General features: G+C 45.5%; 1 protein-coding gene across 1 annotated transcript in view; it reads left to right on the top strand.

The window, feature by feature from the left end:
* Positions 1 to 26,896, top strand: part of LOC128696898 (protein unc-80 homolog) — a 1,079,316-nt gene that overhangs the window by 534,243 nt on the left and 518,177 nt on the right. The window contains exon 20 of the mRNA XM_070095999.1: positions 3,187 to 3,216. Coding sequence (XP_069952100.1) covers positions 3,187 to 3,216 — 30 coding nt within the window. The remainder of the gene's footprint in view (positions 1 to 3,186; positions 3,217 to 26,896) is intronic.

Here is a 26,896-nt window from a genome sequence, read left to right as displayed (position 1 = left end):
AGCTTCTGCATTAATCTCTCGTGTGGAACAGTGTCAAACGCCTTCATAAAGTCCAGAAAAATGCAATCTACCCACCCCTTTCACTCTTGTCTTACTGCTGTCACCCTGTCATAGAACTCCAGCAGGTTTCTGTCACAGGATTCTCTGACCCTGAAACTGTACTGGCTGTCATTAATAAGCTCATTCCTTTCTAGGTGCTCCACCGCTCTTCTGATAATCTTGTCCATGACTTTACATGCAATACATGTAGGTGACACTGGTTTGTAGTTTAATGCTTCCTGTCTATCTCTTTTTTTTAAATTGGGACTTCATTTGCTGTCTTACATACCTCAGGTAGTCGTCCAGTTTCGATTGATGTGTTGAAGATTATTGTTAATGACACACATAGCACCTCCGTTCCTTCTCTCAGGACCTATGGAGAGATGTTATCAGGCCCCATCGCCTTTGAAGTATATAGCTCGCTTAGCAGCCTCTTCTCTTCTTCCTTGGTTGTATGTATTAGGTCCATCACTTGATGGTGCATTCCGCCTCTCCCTCTTTCTCGAGTTCCTTCTGTCTCCTCTGTGAACACTTTTTTGAATGCGAAGTTGAGATCCTCACGTACTTCACGGTCGTTACTTGTGATCTCCTCTCCTTCCTTCCTTAAAAAAAATTACGATTTCGTGAGTCATGTTGACTTCTTTCCTTAGCTTGATTACCTGGTCCTTGACTGTTGTTTTCCTCCTGATGTGGTTGTACAATAGCTTTGGGTCAGATTTGGCTTTCACTGCTATATCATCTTTGTGTTGTCGTTGGGCCTCACTTCTTACCTGTGCTTCTTCATTTCTGGCTCTGCGACTGCTCTCCTTATTCTTCTGGGTCCATTGCCTTCTATACTTCTTCCATTCTCTAGCACACTTGGTTTTGATCTCTCTACACCTTTGGGTGAATCAAGAGCTCATCTTGGCCTTCTCATTATTTCTGTTACCCTTGGGTACAAACCACTTCTCAACTTCCTGGCATATTGTTATCCCATATTCCATCATCTCAGTTACTAACATCCTTGTGAGTTCTCTGTCCCACTGAACCCCGTGCAGGAGATTCTTTATGCCTGTGTAGTCCCCTCTCTTGTAATTTGGCTTCATTCGTCCTGCTCTTCCTGCTTCCCTCTCCAGTTGTAACTCTACTATGTATTCGATGCCCAGAACCACGTGGTCATTGGCCCCGAGAGGTCTTTCGTATGTCATGTCCTAAACATCTGCACTACTCAGGGTGAATACTTGGTCCGGTTTTGCTGGTTCGTTTTCTCCTTTCTCTCTGGTAGTGTCCCTAACGTGTTGGTACATGAGGTTTTCCAGTACCACCTTCATCATCCTAGACCTCTACGTTTCTGATCCCCTATGTTTGTGTGCGTGTGCATTATTTATTGCAAAAAATATTAAATAAAACAAATAGAAACTAAATTTCTTCATGAATATAATTGCTTGTCACATGAAAATAAAGAAATATGAGGGTGTTTAAGAGCTTCTGGTGGGGAGATAGACAATAATGAATTGACCAGATGAATGCGGTATTTAATGAAAGCAATATCTTGAGAGACTTTGCCAGGAGACATAATTGATTGCTTGCTTTAGATGTTTTTAAGAAAATCGTTTTGGTAAGTAGAGACACTAACATTAACTCTGCCAGAGAAAGCGGCTAAAATGTCTACAGTGGATAGGTATGAAGTTCTTTAGTGACATGGAGGAGTGTTTTCATTTTAATTTATTGTAAGAAGAGTCTTTTAAATGGGCTCAGATGTTACATGTAACTTATCTTTTTCACAGCTTATTGCTTTTACCAGTTCTCAGGTTATTTATCTATGTTACAGCAATGTCTCTCTTATTCAGAATTCTCAAAAATGTGGTATTATAATATAGATTTTTTTAGAGCCCCAATAAATCTTCCTCTAGAAAATAAAAGCGAAAATTCATAACTACAGTAACGAAGGCTCTGCCGAATTCTGAATCAAAAATGTTGACGTCTTTCTCTAATCAGATGAGTCTAAATTTAACTTCAGAAATTCTTTATTCATTTACTTAAGTGTACGAGAGAAAGGGAGAAAACATTTCAACTTTCAATTAGGAAATAATTTTCTTCTAAACAGTAAGATAAAACTACTAAAGTTTAAAATAATTCTGACACCTTTAAGCATGTAGTTATATAAATAAGAGAGAAATTACTATAGCTTGCTATAATTTTGTTATATAAGGAGCATGGGACCATCACGTGATTTATAAATTTGATATCTCACGATGGAGGTTCAGTATTTGCATGGAATGGCAAAATTCAAGTGTGTTTTCTGAATAAATTTCCTCTAAGTTGATTATGTTACTCAAAATTTCTAAAAGCAGTATTTCAAAGAGTTTTTGTTGTTGTTATATATGTGGGTATGTTGGGGCATTACAGGGTATTATAGTATTTAAGATGATCTTTTTAAAATTTAATTTTTTTAATATTTTCATACTATTAAGAATCCCATAATTTTTGGGGAGGATGCAAGGAATTTTTTTTTTGTTTGTTTTCCTGATGGGTTTAATATCTTTTGGAATATATGATCTCATTTGAAACAGTAATTACTCTGCCCACATAAAAAGGTTTGATCATAAATTCTAAAGGATTGGCCTAGTATATGTTAAAGGATTTTGCCTTATCTGTGCCAGAGGTTTGGTGATGTATGTTCCGTGTGTAGCTACGTTGCTCCCTCCCTTCCTTGTTAACAGCCACCTAAGTTACCACATCTTCTTATAACATACTCATTTCTCTACTATAATCTACCTTGTCCATAATTACTATCGCATTTGCTTTGTGTGTTTCGTAAGATGAAGTCAAGAATCTTTCCTTAATTCATGGTCTAACTTAACAAATCTTTGAGGACAATTGTGCTGCAGAGGTCTGAGCACAAATGTCAACAACAACACAATTGTCATCAAAGATTTGTTAAGTTATACCATAAATTAAGGAAAGATTCTAGACTTCACCTTAGGAAACAGACAAAGCAAATGCGATAGTAATTATGGACAAGATAGATTATAATGGAAAAATGAGCATATTATTATAAGATGTAGTAACTTACGTGCCCCTTAATAGACTTACTCTTGACTGTCCCTTCTCTGTGTGGTCTTTCTCAATGTTTTCTCCTCGTTCTCTCCCTGGCTGGACTTGCAGCAGCCTCATTGATGACCTGTCGTACCTGGGGTAAGTCCTCTCATTCTCTGCAACTTCAACACTTCTGTTTTGCCCAAAAATTTTCATAAGATTTGCATTTTTTAAACTTAGTTGAATGATATTTTTGACATATTTTGCCAAGACTCTTTTACTGTGTAAATTATAAACAATGTCAGTCACATTTATTTTGATATTGCATCTATTTTCTAGGAAATATAATAGTAATTTTGTTTTGCCACATTTTTGGATTATTATATTTGGATATAAAGTATTAAAATATTGCAACAATTTTTGTAATGATTATCTTTGCAATTATTTTATGAGAGCTCTAATCCGCCTTAGTTATCTTTGATCAAAAAAATCTTGATTAGCTCCCGAAGTACAATGGGGCTTTAAAAGACAAGTGTTTTAGTGCAGTCTCTTCTCTCAAATGGAACTGTTAAATAAACTAATAAATAATTTAAATTATTATTTTCTCTCTCTCACATATGTAAAGTCCCTTTGCTTCCTTTCTTACTTTTGGGAATCTTTGCTTATCTCTAAGTTTTCAGAAAATTTTATTCCTCTCTTATTATTAAAGTTTGTACTATTACTGGTATTAGAAATTTACACTTACGAGTATTTGTAATTTGTTTGTGATTTGCACGATCTGCATAAAGTATACATTTTTATTGGCCAAAATAATGTAAAAGTCGAAACAAAAATATATATATATAGCTTGAGAGTATAATTCTTTCTGAAAATAATTAATTGATTTATAAGTAATGATTGTGATTATTTTATGTGTTGCACCAGAGGTTGTGTGACCCCCTACGTGTTTAGTGTACTGGAATGCTTGTATTTATCAATTATGCACAAATCAACTTTCAATATTCACCAATTTTTCCCCAAGAAGTGACATCACACAATTTGCTAAACGTATAATTGGTTGGTTATGTAGAACTTTGACTGATATTTTCTTGCTGATGTAGAGCCTGTTATACTGAGGCTTAAGTTGGCGAGACAGGAGAAGACTTCCATCAGAACGCTGACTCAGGAAGGTTAATCACCCACCGTTAAATAAGAATCATTGGCAACGTGATTTATTTCCGTTGAAGGTCTTTAGGTATTCATCTCCAGGATGAGACTCATATCAGTCTATTAACTCAAACATATTTATTTACTATAAGATGTACACGTGAAAGGAGACTTGACCAAATGTCTACCATACCAAGTGGATTGAATTAGTAACTCCTTTAATGTAAGCAAACTCTTGTTTTATTCAATTATATTCCTCCAAGAAGCAGAAGGCCCTGTTTATCAACATAGATGTTGGTTACTGATACATTAGTGAACAACACCGTGTTATTACACACTGAGTTTGTTTACACGCAAATAACTATAAGTGAAACCAAGCTAGAGCACTTCTCAGGCGCAGCAGGTTAGAATATTTGACTGGTATAACAGGCTAGCACCCCCTGGAAGTGCAGTTTGGCTAGTAAATTTGGTAGGTGAAGATAGTTTAGCACATCTGACAAGTGCAATCTGGCTAACACACTTGCCAGGTGCAGCCAGGCTAGCACACTTGCCAGGTGCAACCAGACTAGCACACTTGCCAGGCGCAGCCAGACTAGCACATTTGGTTGATGCATCAATGCTAGCACACTTGCCAGGTGCAGCTAGTCTAACACATTTGGCAGGTGCGACAAGGCTAACACACTTGGCAGGTGCATCAGGCTAGCACATTTGACAGGTGTAGGTGGTTATTCAATATCGACCCCTAAGGGTCGATGGGACTATCGATGGGGTCAATAAATGGCACGGGATAAAAGAAATTAAGTAAATGTCTGGTGACGTGTTTTGCTTTGTGTATCTGTGACCTTTCATTCTCCGCCTTGTCTCTCTCATCTCTCCTGCTCCAGGAAGGATGTACGTACCTGTAGTATTTCTGTTCACTTCCCGTACTGGGCGTGCACCCTCACCCAGTACATTCTCAAAACCCATTGTGATAGTAGTGGTGCCATAAAAGTGATTGTTCTGCATTTACTATAAATTCAGCATTCTGACACCCATAATGGCAGCTGCTAATACCAAGAAGTGCCGACATAATTCACAAGAATATTTAAAATTTGGATTCATAACTTCCTTTACTAATAAATCAATGCCTATGTGCCTATTATGTGAAAAGACTTTTCGTAATGATGCCTTAAAACCTTCGAAGATGACAAACTACCTTAAAAGTGTTCACTCTGATAAGAAAAAATAATGATCTTGAATATTTTTAGACCTTAAAATAATAAATTAAAAATCGACCCTAAAATAATAAATTAAAAATCGACCCTAAAATAAATTAAAAATCGATTGTAGATGAATGGTTAGAGAACCATTCATCTAAAATTAATTAATTTCATCAAAAATTAAGGAAATACAGAAACGCCTTCAGGGAACGATAATTTAGGCCCGGACATTTCTAGTAGGTTTCCAAGTCATGTTATGCCTTTTTGAAGCTTCACTGGTAAGAAGAGATTTTCAGCATTTTTCAAATTAAGGGCAGTTGGAAGAAAGTGGAAACATTTCAGATGGTGATCTGGAGATATACACAACACACCATGAACAATTGAACGATGACTTTAAAGTACGCTTTGAGACCTGGAGAAAATTCACACGACTGACTGCATTCGTATTGATTTAGGAGTACAAAATGCAGACATTGACTCTTAACTGCAGGAAGAACTCATCGATATGACTATGGATCTCGAAGGAAAAATAATGTTCAGAAGCAACAGCTTAAGTGACTATTTGGAGAAATGTAAATATTGTGCTAAATATCCCCTACTTTGTGCAGTAATTGAGCCATTTTTATTTGTTTTCCCATGTTCATACATGACTGAAACTGGTGTTAACAATGCAAATGTAATTCTGACTAAACAGAGGAACAGAATGAACCTGGAAGAGCGTGATGACTTACCTCTAAAACTCACTAATCTCCAACTAAATATCAGTGCAATTCTTGACGCTCATCAGATGCATCCTTTCCATTAATGATATCGACAGTGTCAGTTAAAAATGGCTGGATTCTGTTCTACAATAAGTTCAAAATGTCTTGGTTCTGTTCTATAAGGTTTCTTAGATGCCAGCAAGGCAGATTCCACAAACATCTTAGGATACCACAGTTTCATGCCAATGTCAAATATTTTCCTAATTTCTTCATCTAGAAACTCCGGATTGCACACTCTATAGACACTCAGAAATGTAGAAAGAAATACACTCCTTTTGACTCTAGTCTCATGATTGGAATAGTAGTGAATGTATGAACACATATTGGTAACCTTCCTATATACTGTAAACTTTAACTTTCTATCAACCCGGTGTATAAACACATCTACGAATAGAAGTTTATAGCCTACCTCTTTCTCCACAGTGAACTTAACAGACGAGACAAAGCGTTAAGTCTTAGTAAAAATGTCTCCCCTGGCAGAGTTAAAAGTCATCAGAGCTATAACGCCCTTCACCGTACCTCGCATGCCCCCAGCTACAAAGGAAAAGCTGTTAGAGAATATTTTCCCTGCTTGCCAAACTTCCACCATGAAGCAATGGAAAATGTTTGATTCTTGTTATCTGGGCAAAGACAACAATTTACGCTCTCTTTAACATGTTAATAAAGTGGGTGCAGGATTTTCCTTAATTGTCCTGCTAAGGTAAGAGATTGATTGTCTCTCACTAAACTACACTATTTGCAACACTGGTCTCTTGCAAGGAGTCACATGACCCGTGAATGATACACACTGGCTAAACATTGCTTGTAATTACTTGATGTGGAAGCAAACAAGATGCTTGCCCCCTTCTGAGAGGGCTGGGCCTCTCAGGGCTGAAGGGCTGAAGGGCTGAAGGGCTGAAGGGGGGGGGCCGATAACCCCTTCCTTGTAGAAAATTTCTCCACATGTTGTCCCATGGGAGGCTACTTATAATTGCCAGTGACTTCTATTTCATTGACAATATGTTCATGTATGTAAAGCTATTGATGTCATAGCGGAAAATGACCAATTTTTTTATTGCCACGTTAACTTCGTTCAGACTATAACAATATCATTGCTTGCGGGATTTCTCTAATGCTATAAAATTTATCCTTCTGGTTGTGGGCACTGTTGTGCCTGGGAGCAGTTCTTGTACCCTACTCTCTCCCTCCCTCACTCACTCTCTCCCTCCCTCACTCTCTCCCTCCCTCACTCACTCACTCTCTCTCTCCCTCCCTCACTCACTCCATTGAAGACGGTCTTGTGGGAACTTACTTTCTTGGACATCCTCCTCTTTTCTGCAATTTTGCAAGCTTATGATGATGTGTTGATTGCAACATAAAAGTCCTAGAGCTATCATTCTACTCCCCCCGTGGTTGTTTCGCATCCTGTATCGCTTAGTTTGCGTCATTGGGAACGGGAGTTATTTCTTGGGTGGCTTTAGGTAGAGATCGTTTTGATAAGGACCTGCCTCGTATGGGCCAGTAGGCCTTCTGCAGTGTTCCTACATTCTTATGTTCTTATGTTCTTATATTTGCATAACTTATATATATATATATATATATATGAATGAATACAATTTATTAAATTTTAATATGTTAGACTCAATATCCTGTATTGTAATGTATTGCACTTTGTTTTTATTACATGTAAGTTTAGATACTGTTTTATTACTGTATTATTTTGCTTTATGTCATCTCACTCCTGCATGATTTTTATCAACTTTTGTGAAGGCGGTGAAATACCTCTTTGTGGATGTTCTGATCTCGGCGGTAAGTTAAAATACTGCTTTCAAAAGCAAGCATCTTTATATAGTGCTTAAAATTATATATATATTTTTAAATCATGTTTTAAAATAAGTTCCTGAAGTCCAGACTTAAAACTATGTTCTTTCTTTGATGTTATTCGTATTTTTGTTCGTTTGTTGTACATACACAGTGCTCGAAGATCATAAAAAATGAAATGAAAATTATTGTTGTTAGGCAAGGAGAAACATGCAACCAATATATTTTCTCCTGTTCATTTATGATATAATTTACAGGCTTAAATTAATGATGTTACAAAATAACGTTTAATTGATTTTATTAATTACTATTTTCATGCTGTATCTTTCATATTATGTATCAGTATTGAGAAGCAAATACTCTTCGTTTATCATGTATTGTATAATAATATTGTTGCAATATTATTGTTTGAGACTCGTAATCAATGAAGGAGTTCAGGAAAAGTACTAAAATTATATTTCACTACATAACAAATTATTTCATTCAGTTCTAAAATCATATATTGAGCCCCAGTCAGTCAATACGTTCTCATCAGGCTTCATTTATGCATCTATAAGCTTAATTAAGTGGAAGCCATAGGGTTATTTATCTTGATGAGAACTAGCAAGTTAACATTTATGTCATAGCCTACATAATCAAGGGATTGAAAGGATTTTGAAAACATACTAAGTGTCCAGTAGGCGCTTTTGTAGCCTCATGGTATAACCACGAGAGATATCAGCTTCTGTTTAATGGATCTCAGGTGGCCACTTTTGTAGCCTCATGGTATAACCACGAGAGATATCAGCTTCTGTTTAATGGATCTCAGGTGGCCACTTTTGTAGCCTCATGACATAACCACGAGAGACATCAACGTCTATTTAATGGGTCTCAGTTTATCTACATTTTTTCTTTGTATATTAATACTTGTGGATTTGATTAAGGTATTTCATTTTGCATGTTTTTGTATTGTTTTGCATTTAAATTTTTCCACGAAGATTCACTGCAGATACTTAGGATTAAATGCTCTATTATACGAGCCCCAAATGTTCCTAAATATTAAGTCTCCTGGATCCTGCAAACAAACACAAATTTTTATATTGCAGATCAATTTGTTTTGCCTTAACCCTGATTCATAGGGCATTTAGCAATCTTGGAATAACACATATTCATGTGTGTTTACTTAACTATGGTATTTCCAGTCTGATCACCGTGATGGCCATGTTATGGGTGGCACAAGTTAAAGTAGTCTACTTGATTGACGAATTTGACGGTTCATTATTGTTTTTTGCTGACGTTGAACCTCTGAGATGTGTAGAGTTATAAATAACCGAGGATTTTGAGAAAACAATAAAGGCTGCCAAGGTGATAGCCGATCAATAATAAATTTTGGCGGACTGAGTATTTTAATCAGCTTCATTTCATACAATATTTACTTAGGTAAATGCAGTTCACAGCTGTGTTTGCATGTTTAGAGGAATGCTGGTATGATGACTCCATACAATCTTATATATCATGAAGCAGAGGTATCTAGCAGCATTTGCTTTTACCAACAAATGGAAAATACCTAAATATTTATAGTTCTAAAATATACATATATTTTTACTCATATTCCGTGATCATCAGCCAATTATTTTTCAATGTGGAGTTTCACATTAGTTGCTAAAAGCTTTTTCGTAACATCCTAATATTTCCCCCCCCCCTAAGAATTTATTAACTCTTCCCTAATATCATAGTCTCCATCATATTCATAATCAATATCATAAGGCATTTCTTTGCATCTCACAAATAGCCCTTTTTTATAGTTAAAACCATTAGATCCTCAACATTTGCAAATCACAGAGTAAGAGAAGCGGCTGCACCTCTACGTCTAAATGATGTGGAGGTGCAGCAAAATCTGATCCACTGCGGCTACAGCTATTCTTGACCTCTCGTAGTGTAGCCTGAACATCGTGAAGTAAAGGACACCACAGAGACTCTTGATCTGAAAATCCTCATGTATATGCACTTCCTGAAAATGGGTCTTCATCACAATTTTCAGTAAATGCCTCAGAGACATGCACCTATTCCTCCTATTACTGAGAGCCAAACATTGTATTGGAAATCAGAGTTTTTTCCCAGCCTCACATTTCTGGACATATCAAACTTCAATCAGGGCTGATGCTTCGTTAATAGTATATTTTGTGTCTGTTGAAGACTCTTTTAGACTTTTTTTTTTACTAACTTCTTGCTTCATGAACATTGACAGGCTTAGTTTTTCTATGCCACAGTAAGATGCCAAAGTATCATAACCACTGAGTGCATGAGCTGAAAGATGTTTTGAAGGTATTTGTCTATATTTTTAAATATCAACAATGTTAACTGCTGAATATGCTCGTCATTTGGGCTCCGTCAAAACTGTTATGACCAGCTGTCTCTCTGTTTAGGTGTTGTCTCTGGTTTAGGTATTGTCCAGTCTACATCATCTTCTGGTAGATATCTCATTTTGTTTCTGTGTCCTTGGGCAGCCATCCTTATGATACTCTTTGTTGCAAGGTCATCCTATGGGATCTGTAAAGGGTTTCACGGATTATATTGTATTGGGTTAGGTTAGGTAAGGTTCGTCAGGAAACAGGACAAGTGAGCATGTGGTGTTGATCGAATGGGATGGGTTTTCTCCTTCAAGTAAGTAGAGGTCATTTATGCCATACAGCTAGTGCTTCTTGAATCTGTCGATTTTGATAGTGACTGTGTCGATCCCGTTCAGAACATGAGATCCCCAAAAGAACTCTCTCAAGCGAGTGTCCGAGATAAACCTGAGGGTCGTGTTCTGGACTGTGGTTTCAGTGTGTTGGTTTATAGTGTGATGTGGAAGGCAATAACCTGTTAATTCCTTAGCCCTGGATCATATTAGCTCTTTTGATAGTAAGAGGAGGAACATATAGGTGAATTCAGATAGGAACAGGTTTGTCTCCAGCTCTGCAGAGAAAGGATCGATCCTTCACACGTCTTGTGTTGAGTGACCCAAATGGGTTTAGCGTTTAAAATGAATTAAACCAAAAACAAACGATAGTAATAAGAATCCCTCTGGCGGTAATTTCACCATTGTTTTCTAGAGACTCAGGGTTACATCAACGGTGATAATTTGTAATTTTTCGTGGATGGTGATGATTCTCCCTTCCCTCTCAGCTCAACGTACTTCTCAGAGTTCTTATCAGCTCAACGTACTTCTCAGAGTTCTTCTCAGCTCAACGTACATCTTCTCAATTACCATCATTTGTCTGCTGTTTTTGCCAGCAGGGATACAGGTTACAACATGTATTACGTCATCAACAAATTGTGTACTGATGGTGTCCCTGTACTCAGGTTTGGGGACGTACGTCATGACCACAGATATTGAAGAAAATATGGCTCAGATAAGAATCCATTCGTACTCCAGCTGAATGAGCGAATGAATATACTTTTCTACAGTTAAAGGTGGAGATAATGCAACTATTATTTGGAAATTGTATTCGGGAAGGTCAGACAGTTTGAACATAAAGCTATCGTGTCTTAGGCTAATAAATGCTTTGTTTACTTCCATCATTGCAATAAGTGCTAGGTTGCCCTGCTTACATAAGCAGTCGGCAGCGTCGTAAATAATATTGATACAGAGAAGAAAGGTGGAAGATGAGGAGCATGAGGTAATCAGTCCCTCAGCCAGGAGTCAATGTGTTCAGCCCTTCAAGACTGACGGTTTGAACACATCGACTCCAGGCTGAGGGAGTGATTACCTCGTATTCTTCTGCATCGTCCACCGTTCTTTTCTGTACAGGACTGAAGAAGCCACTGGCTGGCGAAACGTTTCCACAATAATGATTACCAAATATTACACAAGTGTCGCTTTTCTAAATCATTTGCATCATAATTTGTGACTGCATTTCTGATATTCCCGAATACAACTAACTGATGAAAATATGTATCTGAGATTGTCTACAATATTTTGTAAAAGAGAAATATCTTTCTAGCAGCACCAAGATGAACGATGAGACACATGTGCAACATTATAATTATTATTAACATCACTGTCTTGCCAGAAGGATGCTTTACACTATAGTTTTTAAACTGCAACATTAACACCCCTCCTTCAACATATGCATTTTATTATCTGTAGAAGTTTTAACATGTACTGGTCTTATCAATGCAAATTCATGGTGATAATAGGAAGAATTTAAAATTATAGACACAAGATGTAGTACTGAGTCCCTCAGCCTTGGTGTTGGTGAAGGGCACCGTAGTACTGAGTCCCTCAGCCTTGGTGTTGGTGAAGGCACCGTAGTACTGAGTCCCTCAGCCTTGGTGCTGGTGAAGGCACCGTAGTACTGAGTCCCTCAGCCTTGGTGTTGGTGAAGGGCACCGTAGTACTGAGTCCCTCAGCCTTGGTGCTGGTGAAGGCACCGTAGTACTGAGTCCCTCAGCCTTGGTGTTGGTGAAGGGCACCGTAGTACTGAGTCCCTCAGCCTTGGTGTTGGTGAAGGGCACCGTAGTACTGAGTCCCTCAGCCTTGGTGTTGGTGAAGGGCACCGTAGTACTGAGTCCCTCAGCCTTGGTGTTGGTGAAGGGCACCGTAGTACTGAGTCCCTCAGCCTTGGTGCTGGTGAAGGCACCGTAGTACTGAGTCCCTCAGCCTTGGTGTTGGTGAAGGGCACCGTAGTACTGAGTCCCTCAGCCTTGGTGTTGGTGAAGGGCACTGTAGTACTGAGTCCCTCAGCCTTGGTGTTGGTGAAGGGCACTGTAGTACTGAGTCCCTCAGCCAGCGTAGTACTGAGTCCCTCAGCCTTGGTGCTGGTGAAGGCACCGTAGTACTGAGTCCCTCAGCCTTGGTGTTGGTGAAGGGCACCGTAGTACTGAGTCCCTCAGCCTTGGTGTTGGTGAAGGCACCGTAGTACTGAGTCCCTCAGCCTTGGTGCTGGTGAAGCCTTGGTGCTGGTGGGCACTGTAGTACTGAGTCCCTCCCTCTTGGTGCTGGTGAAGCGCACTGTAGTACTGAGTCTCTCAGCCTTGGTGCTGATGAAGGCACCGTAGTACTGAGTCCCTCAGCCTTGGTGTTGGTGAAGGCACCGTAGTACTGAGTCCCTCAGCCTTGGTTGGTGAAGGCACTGTAGTACTGAGTCCCTCAGCCTTGGTGCTGGTGAAGGCACCGTAGTACTGAGTCCCTCAGCCTTGGTGTTGGTGCAGGGCACCGTAGTACTGAGTCCCTCAGCCTTGGTGTTGGTGAAGGCACCGTAGTACTGAGTCCCTCAGCCTTGGTGTTGGTGCAGGGCACCGTAGTACTGAGTCCCTCAGCCTTGGTGTTGGTGAAGGCACCGTAGTACTGAGTCCCTCAGCCTTGGTGTTGGTGAAGGGCACCGTAGTACTGAGTCCCTCAGCCTTGGTGTTGGTGAAGGGCACCGTAGTACTGAGTCCCTCAGCCTTGGTGTTGGTGAAGGGCACCGTAGTACTGAGTCCCTCAGCCTTGGTGTTGGTGAAGGGCACCGTAGTACTGAGTCCCTCAGCCTTGGTGCTGGTGAAGGCACCGTAGTACTGAGTCCCTCAGCCTTGGTGCTGGTGAAGGGCACCGTAGTACTGAGTCCCTCAGCCTTGGTGTTGGTGAAGGCACCGTAGTACTGAGTCCCTCAGCCTTGGTGTTGGTGAAGGCACCGTAGTACTGAGTCCCTCAGCCTTGGTGCTGGTGAAGGCACCGTAGTACTGAGTCCCTCAGCCTTGGTGCTGGTGAAGGCACCGTAGTACTGAGTCCCTCAGCCTTGGTGTTGGTGAAGGGCACCGTAGTACTGAGTCCCTCAGCCTTGGTGTTGGTGAAGGGCACCGTAGTACTGAGTCCCTCAGCCTTGGTGTTGGTGAAGGGCACCGTAGTACTGAGTCCCTCAGCCTTGGTGTTGGTGAAGGGCACCGTAGTACTGAGTCCCTCAGCCTTGGTGTTGGTGAAGGGCACCGTAGTACTGAGTCCCTCAGCCTTGGTGCTGGTGAAGGGCACTGTAGTACTGAGTCCCTCAGCCTTGGTGCTGGTGAAGGGCACTGTAGTACTGAGTCCCTCAGCCTTGGTGCTGGTGAAGGCACCGTAGTACTGAGTCCCTCAGCCTTGGTGTTGGTGAAGGCACCGTAGTACTGAGTCCCTCAGCCTTGGTGCTGGTGAAGGCACCGTAGTACTGAGTCCCTCAGCCTTGGTGTTGGTGAAGGCACCGTAGTACTGAGTCCCTCAGCCTTGGTGTTGGTGCAGGGCACCGTAGTACTGAGTCCCTCAGCCTTGGTGTTGGTGAAGGCACCGTAGTACTGAGTCCCTCAGCCTTGGTGCTGGTGAAGGGCACCGTAGTACTGAGTCCCTCAGCCTTGGTGTTGGTGAAGGGCACCGTAGTACTGAGTCCCTCAGCCTTGGTGCTGGTGAAGGCACCGTAGTACTGAGTCCCTCAGCCTTGGTGGTGGTGAAGGGCAGGGGAGTACTGAGTCCCTCAGCCTTGGTGCTGGTGAAGGCACCGTAGTACTGAGTCCCTCAGCCTTGGTGTTGGTGAAGGGCACTGTAGTACTGAGTCCCTCAGCCTTGGTGCTGGTGAAGGCACCGTAGTACTGAGTCCCTCAGCCTTGGTGCTGGTGAAGGGCACCGTAGTACTGAGTCCCTCAGCCTTGGTGCTGGTGAAGGCACCGTAGTACTGAGTCCCTCAGCCTTGGTGCTGGTGAAGGCACCGTAGTACTGAGTCCCTCAGCCTTGGTGTTGGTGAAGGCACCGTAGTACTGAGTCCCTCAGCCTTGGTGCTGGTGAAGGCACCGTAGTACTGAGTCCCTCAGCCTTGGTGCTGGTGAAGGCACCGTAGTACTGAGTCCCTCAGCCTTGGTGCTGGTGAAGGCACCGTAGTACTGAGTCCCTCAGCCTTGGTGCTGGTGAAGGCACCGTAGTACTGAGTCCCTCAGCCTTGGTGCTGGTGAAGGCACCGTAGTACTGAGTCCCTCAGCCTTGGTGCTGGTGAAGGCACCGTAGTACTGAGTCCCTCAGCCTTGGTGCTGGTGAAGGGCACTGTAGTACTGAGTCCCTCAGCCTTGGTGCTGATGAAGGCACCGTAGTACTGAGTCCCTCAGCCTTGGTGCTGGTGAAAGGCACCGTAGTACTGAGTCCCTCAGCCTTGGTGCTGGTGAAGGCACTGTAGTACTGAGTCCCTCAGCCTTGGTGCTGGTGAAGGCACCGTAGTACTGAGTCCCTCAGCCTTGGTGCTGGTGAAGGCACCGTAGTACTGAGTCCCTCAGCCTTGGTGCTGGTGAAGGCACCGTAGTACTGAGTCCCTCAGCCTTGGTGCTGGTGAAGGCACCGTAGTACTGAGTCCCTCAGCCTTGGTGCTGGTGAAGGCACCGTAGTACTGAGTCCCTCAGCCTTGGTGCTGGTGAAGGCACCGTAGTACTGAGTCCCTCAGCCTTGTGTGGCTGGTACTGAGTCCCTCAGCCTTGGTGTTGGTGAAGGCACCGTAGTACTGAGTCCCTCAGCCTTGGTGCTGGTGAAGGCACCGTAGTACTGAGTCCCTCAGCCTTGGTGTTGGTGAAGGCACCGTAGTACTGAGTCCCTCAGCCTTGGTGTTGGTGAAGGCACCGTAGTACTGAGTCCCTCAGCCTTGGTGCTGGTGAAGGGCACTGTAGTACTGAGTCCCTCAGCCTTGGTGCTGGTGAAGGCACCGTAGTACTGAGTCCCTCAGCCTTGGTGCTGGTGAAGGGCACTGTAGTACTGAGTCCCTCAGCCTTGGTGCTGGTGAAGGCACCGTAGTACTGAGTCCCTCAGCCTTGGTGCTGGTGAAGGCACCGTAGTACTGAGTCCCTCAGCCTTGGTGCTGGTGAAGGCACCGTAGTACTGAGTCCCTCAGCCTTGGTGTTGGTGAAGGCACCGTAGTACTGAGTCCCTCAGCCTTGGTGCTGGTGAAGGCACCGTAGTACTGAGTCCCTCAGCCTTGGTGCTGGTGAAGGCACCGTAGTACTGAGTCCCTCAGCCTTGGTGCTGGTGAAGGGCACTGTAGTACTGAGTCCCTCAGCCTTGGTGCTGGTGAAGGGCACTGTAGTACTGAGTCCCTCAGCCTTGGTGTTGGTGAAGGGCACTGTAGTACTGAGTCCCTCAGCCTTGGTGCTGGTGAAGGCACCGTAGTACTGAGTCCCTCAGCCTTGGTGTTGGTGAAGGGCACCGTAGTACTGAGTCCCTCAGCCTTGGTGTTGGTGAAGGCACCGTAGTACTGAGTCCCTCAGCCTTGGTGTTGGTGAAGGCACCGTAGTACTGAGTCCCTCAGCCTTGGTGTTGGTGAAGGGCACCGTAGTACTGAGTCCCTCAGCCTTGGTGCTGGTGAAGGCACCGTAGTACTGAGTCCCTCAGCCTTGGTGCTGGTGAAGGCACCGTAGTACTGAGTCCCTCAGCCTTGGTGCTGGTGAAGGCACCGTAGTACTGAGTCCCTCAGCCTTGGTGCTGGTGAAGGCACCGTAGTACTGAGTCCCTCAGCCTTGGTGCTGGTGAAGGCACCGTAGTACTGAGTCCCTCAGCCTTGGTGCTGGTGAAGGCACCGTAGTACTGAGTCCCTCAGCCTTGGTGCTGGTGAAGGCACCGTAGTACTGAGTCCCTCAGCCTTGGTGCTGGTGAAGGCACCGTAGTACTGAGTCCCTCAGCCTTGGTGCTGGTGAAGGGCACTGTAGTACTGAGTCCCTCAGCCTTGGTGCTGGTGAAGGGCACTGTAGTACTGAGTCCCTCAGCCTTGGTGCTGGTGAAGGCACCGTAGTACTGAGTCCCTCAGCCTTGGTGCTGGTGAAGGCACCGTAGTACTGAGTCCCTCAGCCTTGGTGCTGGTGAAGGCACCGTAGTACTGAGTCCCTCAGCCTTGGTGCTGGTGAAGGCACCGTAGTACTGAGTCCCTCAGCCTTGGTGCTGGTGAAGGCACCGTAGTACTGAGTCCCTCAGCCTTGGTGCTGGTGAAGGCACCGTAGTACTGAGTCCCTCAGCCTTGGTGCTGGTGAAGGCACCGTAGTACTGAGTCCCTCAGCCTTGGTGCTGGTGAAGGCACCGTAGTACTGAGTCCCTCAGCCTTGGTGCTGGTGAAGGCACCGTAGTACTGAGTCCCTCAGCCTTGGTGCTGGTGAAGGCACCGTAGTACTGAGTCCCTCAGCCTTGGTGCTGGTGAAGGCACCGTAGTACTGAGTCCCTCAGCCTTGGTGCTGGTGAAGGCACCGTAGTACTGAGTCCCTCAGCCTTGGTGCTGGTGAAGGCACCGTAGTACTGAGTCCCTCAGCCTTGGTGCTGGTGAAGGCACCGTAGTACTGAGTCCCTCAGCCTTGGTGCTGGTGAAGGCACCGTAGTACTGAGTCCCTCAGCCTTGGTGCTGGTGAAGGCACCGTAGTACTGAGTCCCTCAGCCTTGGTGCTGGTGAAGGCACCGTAGTACTGAGTCCCTCAGCCTTGGTGCTGGTGAAGGCACCGTAGTACTGAGTCCCTCAGCCTTGGTGCTGGTGAAGGCACCGTAGTACTGAGTCCCTCAGCCTTGGTGCTGGTGAAGGCACCGTAGTACTGAGTCCCTCAGCCTTGGTGCTGGTGAAGGCACCGTAGTACTGAGTCCCTCAGCCTTGGTGCTGGTGAAGGCACCGTAGTACTGAGTCCCTCAGCCTTGGTGCTGGTGAAGGCACCGTAGTACTGAGTCCCTCAGCCTTGGTGCTGGTGAAGGCACCGTAGTACTGAGTCCCTCAGCCTTGGTGCTGGTGAAGGCACCGTAGTACTGAGTCCCTCAGCCTTGGTGCTGGTGAAGGCACCGTAGTACTGAGTCCCTCAGCCTTGGTGCTGGTGAAGGCACCGTAGTACTGAGTCCCTCAGCCTTGGTGCTGGTGAAGGCACCGTAGTACTGAGTCCCTCAGCCTTGGTGCTGGTGAAGGCACCGTAGTACTGAGTCCCTCAGCCTTGGTGCTGGTGAAGGCACCGTAGTACTGAGTCCCTCAGCCTTGGTGCTGGTGAAGGCACCGTAGTACTGAGTCCCTCAGCCTTGGTGCTGGTGAAGGCACCGTAGTACTGAGTCCCTCAGCCTTGGTGTTGGTGAAGGCACCGTAGTACTGAGTCCCTCAGCCTTGGTGCTGGTGAAGGCACCGTAGTACTGAGTCCCTCAGCCTTGGTGCTGGTGAAGGCACCGTAGTACTGAGTCCCTCAGCCTTGGTGCTGGTGAAGGCACCGTAGTACTGAGTCCCTCAGCCTTGGTGCTGGTGAAGGCACCGTAGTACTGAGTCCCTCAGCCTTGGTGCTGGTGAAGGCACCGTAGTACTGAGTCCCTCAGCCTTGGTGCTGGTGAAGGCACCGTAGTACTGAGTCCCTCAGCCTTGGTGCTGGTGAAGGCACCGTAGTACTGAGTCCCTCAGCCTTGGTGCTGGTGAAGGCACCGTAGTACTGAGTCCCTCAGCCTTGGTGCTGGTGAAGGCACCGTAGTACTGAGTCCCTCAGCCTTGGTGCTGGTGAAGGCACCGTAGTACTGAGTCCCTCAGCCTTGGTGCTGGTGAAGGGCACTGTAGTACTGAGTCCCTCAGCCTTGGTGCTGGTGAAGGCACCGTAGTACTGAGTCCCTCAGCCTTGGTGCTGGTGAAGGCACCGTAGTACTGAGTCCCTCAGCCTTGGTGCTGGTGAAGGCACCGTAGTACTGAGTCCCTCAGCCTTGGTGCTGGTGAAGGCACCGTAGTACTGAGTCCCTCAGCCTTGGTGCTGGTGAAGGCACCGTAGTACTGAGTCCCTCAGCCTTGGTGCTGGTGAAGGCACCGTAGTACTGAGTCCCTCAGCCTTGGTGCTGGTGAAGGCACCGTAGTACTGAGTCCCTCAGCCTTGGTGCTGGTGTAGGCCCCGTGGGACTGAGTCCCTTGGTCTGGTGAAGGCACCGTAGTACTGAGTCCCTCAGCCTTGGTGAAGGCACCGTAGTACTGAGTCCCTCAGCCTTGGTGCTGGTGAAGGCACCGTAGTACTGAGTCCCTCAGCCTTGGTGCTGGTGAAGGCACCGTAGTACTGAGTCCCTCAGCCTTGGTGCTGGTGAAGGCACCGTAGTACTGAGTCCCTCAGCCTTGGTGCTGGTGAAGGCACCGTAGTACTGAGTCCCTCAGCCTTGGTGCTGGTGAAGGCACCGTAGTACTGAGTCCCTCAGCCTTGGTGCACCGTAGTACTGAGTCCCTCAGCCTTGGTGCTGGTGAAGGCACCGTAGTACTGAGTCCCTCAGCCTTGGTGCTGGTGAAGGCACCGTAGTACTGAGTCCCTCAGCCTTGGTGCTGGTGAAGGCACCGTAGTACTGAGTCCCTCAGCCTTGGTGCTGGTGAAGGCACCGTAGTACTGAGTCCCTCAGCCTTGGTGCTGGTGAAGGCACCGTAGTACTGAGTCCCTCAGCCTTGGTGTGGTGGTGAAGCCTTGGGCCGTAGTACTGAGTCCTTCAGCCTTGGTGCTGGTGAAGGCACCGTAGTACTGAGTCCCTCAGCCTTGGTGCTGGTGAAGGCACCGTAGTACTGAGTCCCTCAGCCTTGGTGCTGGTGAAGGCACCGTAGTACTGAGTCCCTCAGCCTTGGTGCTGGTGAAGGCACCGTAGTACTGAGTCCCTCAGCCTTGGTGCTGGTGAAGGCACCGTAGTACTGAGTCCCTCAGCCTTGGTGCTGGTGAAGGCACCGTAGTACTGAGTCCCTCAGCCTTGGTGCTGGTGAAGGCACCGTAGTACTGAGTCCCTCAGCCTTGGTGCTGGTGAAGGCACCGTAGTACTGAGTCCCTCAGCCTTGGTGCTGGTGAAGGCACCGTAGTACTGAGTCCCTCAGCCTTGGTGCTGGTGAAGGCACCGTAGTACTGAGTCCCTCAGCCTTGGTGTCCCTCAGCCTGTAGTACTGAGTCCCTCAGCCTTGGTGCTGGTGAAGGCCGTAGTACTGAGTCCCTCAGCCTTGGTGCTGGTGAAGGCACCGTAGTACTGAGTCCCTCAGCCTTGGTGCTGGTGAAGGCACCGTAGTACTGAGTCCCTCAGCCTTGGTGCTGGTGAAGGCACCGTAGTACTGAGTCCCTCAGCCTTGGTGCTGGTGAAGGAACCGTAGTACTGAGTCCCTCAGCCTTGGTGCTGGTGAAGGGCACTGTAGTACTGAGTCCCTCAGCCTTGGTGCTGGTGAAGGCACCGTAGTACTGAGTCCCTCAGCCTTGGTGCTGGTGAAGGCACCGTAGTACTGAGTCCCTCAGCCTTGGTGCTGGTGAAGGCACCGTAGTACTGAGTCCCTCAGCCTTGGTGCTGGTGAAGGCACCGTAGTACTGAGTCCCTCAGCCTTGGTGCTGGTGAAGGCACCGTAGTACTGAGTCCCTCAGCCTTGGTGCTGGTGAAGGCACCGTAGTACTGAGTCCCTCAGCCTTGGTGCTGGTGAAGGCACCGTAGTACTGAGTCCCTCAGCCTTGGTGCTGGTGAAGGCACCGTAGTACTGAGTCCCTCAGCCTTGGTGCTGGTGAAGGCACCGTAGTACTGAGTCCCTCAGCCTTGGTGCTGGTGAAGGCACCGTAGTACTGAGTCCCTCAGCCTTGGTGCTGGTGAAGGCACCGTAGTACTGAGTCCCTCAGCCTTGGTGCTGGTGAAGGCACCGTAGTACTGAGTCCCTCAGCCTTGGTGCTGGTGAAGGCACCGTAGTACTGAGTCCCTCAGCCTTGGTGCTGGTGAAGGCACCGTAGTACTGAGTCCCTCAGCCTTGGTGCTGGTGAAGGCACCGTAGTACTGAGTCCCTCAGCCTTGGTGCTGGTGAAGGCACCGTAGTACTGAGTCCCTCAGCCTTGGTGCTGGTGAAGGCACCGTAGTACTGAGTCCCTCAGCCTTGGTGCTGGTGAAGGCACCGTAGTACTGAGTCCCTCAGCCTTGGTGCTGGTGAAGGCACCGTAGTACTGAGTCCCTCAGCCTTGGTGCTGGTGAAGGCACCGTAGTACTGAGTCCCTCAGCCTTGGTGCTGGTGAAGGCACCGTAGTACTGAGTCCCTCAGCCTTGGTGCTGGTGAAGGCACCGTAGTACTGAGTCCCTCAGCCTTGGTGCTGGTGAAGGCACCGTAGTACTGAGTCCCTCAGCCTTGGTGCTGGTGAAGGCACCGTAGTACTGAGTCCCTCAGCCTTGGTGCTGGTGAAGGCACCGTAGTACTGAGTCCCTCAGCCTTGGTGCTGGTGAAGGCACCGTAGTACTGAGTCCCTCAGCCTTGGTGCTGGTGAAGGCACCGTAGTACTGAGTCCCTCAGCCTTGGTGCTGGTGAAGGCACCGTAGTACTGAGTCCCTCAGCCTTGGTGCTGGTGAAGGCACCGTAGTACTGAGTCCCTCAGCCTTGGTGCTGGTGAAGGCACCGTTGTACTGAGTCCCTCAGCCTTGGTTGGTGCACTGTAGTACTGAGTCCCTCAAGGCACAGTAGTACTGAGTCCCTCAGCCTTGGTGCTGGTGAAGGCACCGTAGTACTGAGTCCCTCAGCCTTGGTGCTGGTGAAGGCACCGTAGTACTGAGTCCCTCAGCCTTGGTGCTGGTGAAGGCACCGTAGTACTGAGTCCCTCAGCCTTGGTGCTGGTGAAGGCACCGTAGTACTGAGTCCCTCAGCCTTGGTGCTGGTGAAGGCACCGTAGTACTGAGTCCCTCAGCCTTGGTGCTGGTGAAGGCACCGTAGTACTGAGTCCCTCAGCCTTGGTGCTGGTGAAGGCACCGTAGTACTGAGTCCCTCAGCCTTGGTGCTGGTGAAGGCACCGTAGTACTGAGTCCCTCAGCCTTGGTGCTGGTGAAGGCACCGTAGTACTGAGTCCCTCAGCCTTGGTGCTGGTGAAGGCACCGTAGTACTGAGTCCCTCAGCCTTGGTGCTGGTGAAGGGCACCGTAGTACTGAGTCCCTCAGCCTTGGTGCTGGTGAAGGCACCGTAGTACTGAGTCCCTCAGCCTTGGTGCTGGTGAAGGGCACCGTAGTACTGAGTCCCTCAGCCTTGGTGCTGGTGAAGGCACCGTAGTACTGAAGAATCTAAAGCCCAGGCAGGAAGACACGCAGATGCTGCACAAGCGTCTTAAGCATCATCTTGTCAGTATTGTACAACATTCATGTACAGCAGCATCAAGGAAGTGTAATTGTTTAAACGGATGGTTAAACTGTCTTTATTGGCAACAAATTTGTAAGCAATAATAGCATTTTCTACTGACTTTTCTGACCGAGTCATTACCATCATCCTCATCTCCGAGAAAGTTCAGGACAATAAACAATCCCAATAATTTGCCATGTAAACTCTTCTGAATTCATGAGAAAATATTGTCGCATTATTCATCTCCATGTGATGAATGACTTTCAGTTGAATATGAATGAAGAAGAACACCTCAGTTGAAATACAGGTCATTGATTTATCACCACTGATGTCTAAAAGTTTATCGGATTCAAAATAATTGTTTAGTGTGGTGTCGCCTCCACCATTTTTGAATGTGTTTAAGAGCAGTAACTGGGAGTGTGATGGTTGAGCATCACTAACAACGTTATTTAGTTTGACCTGAACTTGGCTGGTTCACTCATCTCAAGAACTGAATCTCTGAAGAATATCTAAGTTTCTAGGCTTGCTGTTCAACACACATGCTGTTCAACACATATGCTGTTCAACACATGCTGTTCAACACACATGCTGTTCAACACACACATGCTGTTCAACACACACATGCTGTTCAACACATGCTGTTCAACACACACATGCTGTTCAACACACATGCTGTTCAACACACACATGCTGTTCAACACACACATGCTGTTCAACACATGCTGTTCAACACATGCTGTTCAACACACATGCTGTTCAACACACATGCTGTTCAACACATGCTGTTCAACACACATGCTGTTCAACACACATGCTGTTCAACACACATGCTGTTCAACACACACATGCTGTTCAACACACATGCTGTTCAACACATGCTGTTCAACACACATGCTGTTCAACACACATGCTGTTCAACACACATGCTGTTCAACACATGCTGTTCAACACATGCTGTTCAACACACACATGCTGTTCAACACACACATGCTGTTCAACACACACATGCTGTTCAACACACACATGCTGTTCAACACACACATGCTGTTCAACACACACATGCTGTTCAACACATGCTGTTCAACACACACATGCTGTTCAACACATGCTGTTCAACACACATGCTGTTCAACACACATGCTGTTCAACACACATGCTGTTCAACACACACATGCTGTTCAACACATATGCTGTTCAACACACACATGCTGTTCAACACACATGCTGTTCAACACACACATGCTGTTCAACACATGCTGTTCAACACACACATGCTGTTCAACACACATGCTGTTCAACACATGCTGTTCAACACACACATGCTGTTCAACACATGCTGTTCAACACACACATGCTGTTCAACACATGCTGTTCAACACACACATGCTGTTCAACACATGCTGTTCAACACACATGCTGTTCAACACATGCTGTTCAACACACACATGCTGTTCAACACACACACATGCTGTTCAACACACACATGCTGTTCAACACATGCTGTTCAACACACACATGCTGTTCAACACATGCTGTTCAACACACACATGCTGTTCAACACATGCTGTTCAACACACACACATGCTGTTCAACACACACACACATGCTGTTCAACAACACATGCTGTTCAACACACACACATGCTGTTCAACACACACAACACATGCTGTTCAACACATGCATGCTGTTCACACACACACACATGCTGTTCACACACATGCTGTTCAACACATGCTGTTCATGCTGTTCAACACACACACACACACATGCTGTTCAACACATGCTGTTCACACACAACACACATGCTGTTCAACACATGCTGTTCAACACACACACAACACATGCTGTTCAACACACACACATGCTGTTCAACACATGCTGTTCAACACATGCTGTTCAACACACATGCTGTTCAACACACATGCTGTTCAACACATGCTGTTCAACACACACACATGCTGTTCAACACACATGCTGTTCAACACATGCTGTTCAACACACACACATGCTGTTCAACACATGCTGTTCAACACACACACATGCTGTTCAACACATGCTGTTCAACACACACATGCTGTTCAACACACACATGCTGTTCAACACACACATGCTGTTCAACACATGCTGTTCAACACACACATGCTGTTCAACACATGCTGTTCAACACACACATGCTGTTCAACACATGCTGTTCAACACACACATGCTGTTCAACACACACACATGCTGTTCAACACACACACATGCTGTTCAACACACACATGCTGTTCAACACATGCTGTTCAACACACACACATGCTGTTCAACACACACATGCTGTTCAACACATGCTGTTCAACACACACACATGCTGTTCAACACACACATGCTGTTCAACACACACATGCTGTTCAACACACATACACACATGCTAACAAACCATACACACATGCTATTCAACACAAGCCAGGAGCTGAGTCTCGACCCCTGCAACCACAATTAGGTGAGATCACACATGCTGTTCAATACACACACATGCCATTCAACCCACACACATGCTGTTCAGCACACACACATGCTATTCAACACCCACACACATGCTATTCAACACCCACACACATGCTATTCAACACCCACACACATGCTATTCAACACCCACACACATGCTATTCAACACCCACACACATGCTATTCAACACCCACACACATGCTATTCAACACCCACACACATGCTATTCAACACACACACACACATGCTGTTCAACACACAACACCCACACACATGCTATTCAACACCCACACACATGCTATTCAACACCCACACACATGCTATTCAACACCCACACACATGCTATTCAACACACACACACACACACATGCTGTTCAACACACACGCTGTTCAACACACACACATATGCTGTTCAACACGCACATATGCTGTTCAACACAAACACACATGCTGTTCAACACACACATGCTGTTCAACACAAACACACATGCTGTTCAACACACACACATGCTGTTCAACACACACATGCTGTTCAACACACACACACATGCTGTTCAACACACACATGCTGTTCAACACACACACATGCTGTTCAACACAAACACACATGCTGTTCAACACAAACACACATGCTGTTCAACACACACATGCTGTTCAACACACACATGCTGTTCAACACACACACATGCTGTTCAACACACACATGCTGTTCAACACACACATGCTGTTCAACACACACATGCTGTTCAACACACACATGCTGTTCAACACACACACATGGTGTTCAACACACACACATGCTGTTCAACACACACACATGCTGTTCAACACACACACATGCTGTTCAACACACACATGCTGTTCAACACACACACATGCTGTTCAACACACACACATGCTGTTCAACACACACACATGCTGTTCAACACACACACATGCTGTTCAACACACACACATGCTGTTCAACACACACACATGCTGTTCAACACACACACATGCTGTTCAACACACATATGTGCTGTTCAACACACACATATGCTGTTCAACACAAACACACATGATGTTTATCATATACATGCTGTTCAACACACACACACACATATACTGCTCAACATCCACACATGCTGTTCAACACACACATGCTGTTCAACACACACATGCTGTTCAACACACACACATGCTGTTCAACACACACACACATGCTGTTCAACACACACATGCTGTTCAACACACACACATGCTGTTCAACACACACATGCTGTTCAACACACACACACATGCTGTTCAACACACACATGCTGTTCAACACACACATGCTGTTCAACACACACACATGCTGTTCAACACACACATATGCTGTTCAACACAGACACACATGATGTTCATCATATACATGCTGTTCAACACACACATATGCTGTTCAACACACACATATGCTGTTCAACACAAACACACATGATGTTCATCATATACATGCTGTTCAATACACACACATGCTGTTCAACACACACATATGCTGTTCAACACAGACACACATGATGTTCATCATATACATGCTGTTCAACACACACATACTGTTCAACACACACATGCTGTTCAACAAACACATGCTGTTTACCACCTGGATGGATGACGTAGGTCATGTTCAGGTGAACATTTATTGCCACAGAAGAGATACTAAAATTTTAGGTTATTTAATTTATCCACATTTCGGCTCAGTTTATATTAGTGTTAAAGGTTCAATGTTTTAGTTTGGTGACTCAAGAAATCGTAATGACACGATTGCAAACAAACCATACCACGGGCGGGGTTAGAACCCGCGGTCATAGAGTCTCAAAACTCCAGCCCGTCGCGTTAGCCACTAGACCAGCTAGCCACGGGCTGGAGTTTTGAGCGACGGGCTGGAGTTTTGAGACTCTATGACCGCGGGTTCTATCCCGGCCGGGGGTATGGTTTTTTTAGTTTGGTCTTTCTTCCGGGTTTTTATCTCTTTATATTCTTTATGATGCATATGAAGAAACTAACTTTCAAGGATATTGATGGTAATGGTGTCCATTTCTACCAAACGTTTAGCCAGCTCCAGCTGAAAGTTATTTCTTTGAAGTTAACGAGAAGCAGTAGTAATACTGATGCAAAATGCCGAATATGTAATTATATTTTTACATGAGAAATGAAACTAATTATCTAAAATAGTCGTTATTCACGCTGGTTTATGTATTTTTATTAATACACTACTGGTGATCACTGCCCACCTTGCCAACTATTTTGAATTTTTCAAATTCCTCAATGTTAACAGAGTAACATCCATTAAATTATTATTCCTTACAACTAAAAAAACTCAAATAATTCAGATTAAAAAGTGAATTTAGAAACCATAATGCAAACAAGTATATTTCAATGACATAAATATCATTTTGTTATTGTATTGTATTACTGTATTAA

The sequence above is a fragment of the Cherax quadricarinatus genome, chromosome 52 (genome assembly GCF_038502225.1).
Source record: "Cherax quadricarinatus isolate ZL_2023a chromosome 52, ASM3850222v1, whole genome shotgun sequence".
NCBI lineage: Eukaryota > Metazoa > Arthropoda > Malacostraca > Decapoda > Parastacidae > Cherax > Cherax quadricarinatus.
Note: the sequence above shows the minus strand (reverse complement) of the source record. Positions and strands in the feature narration are given on the sequence as shown.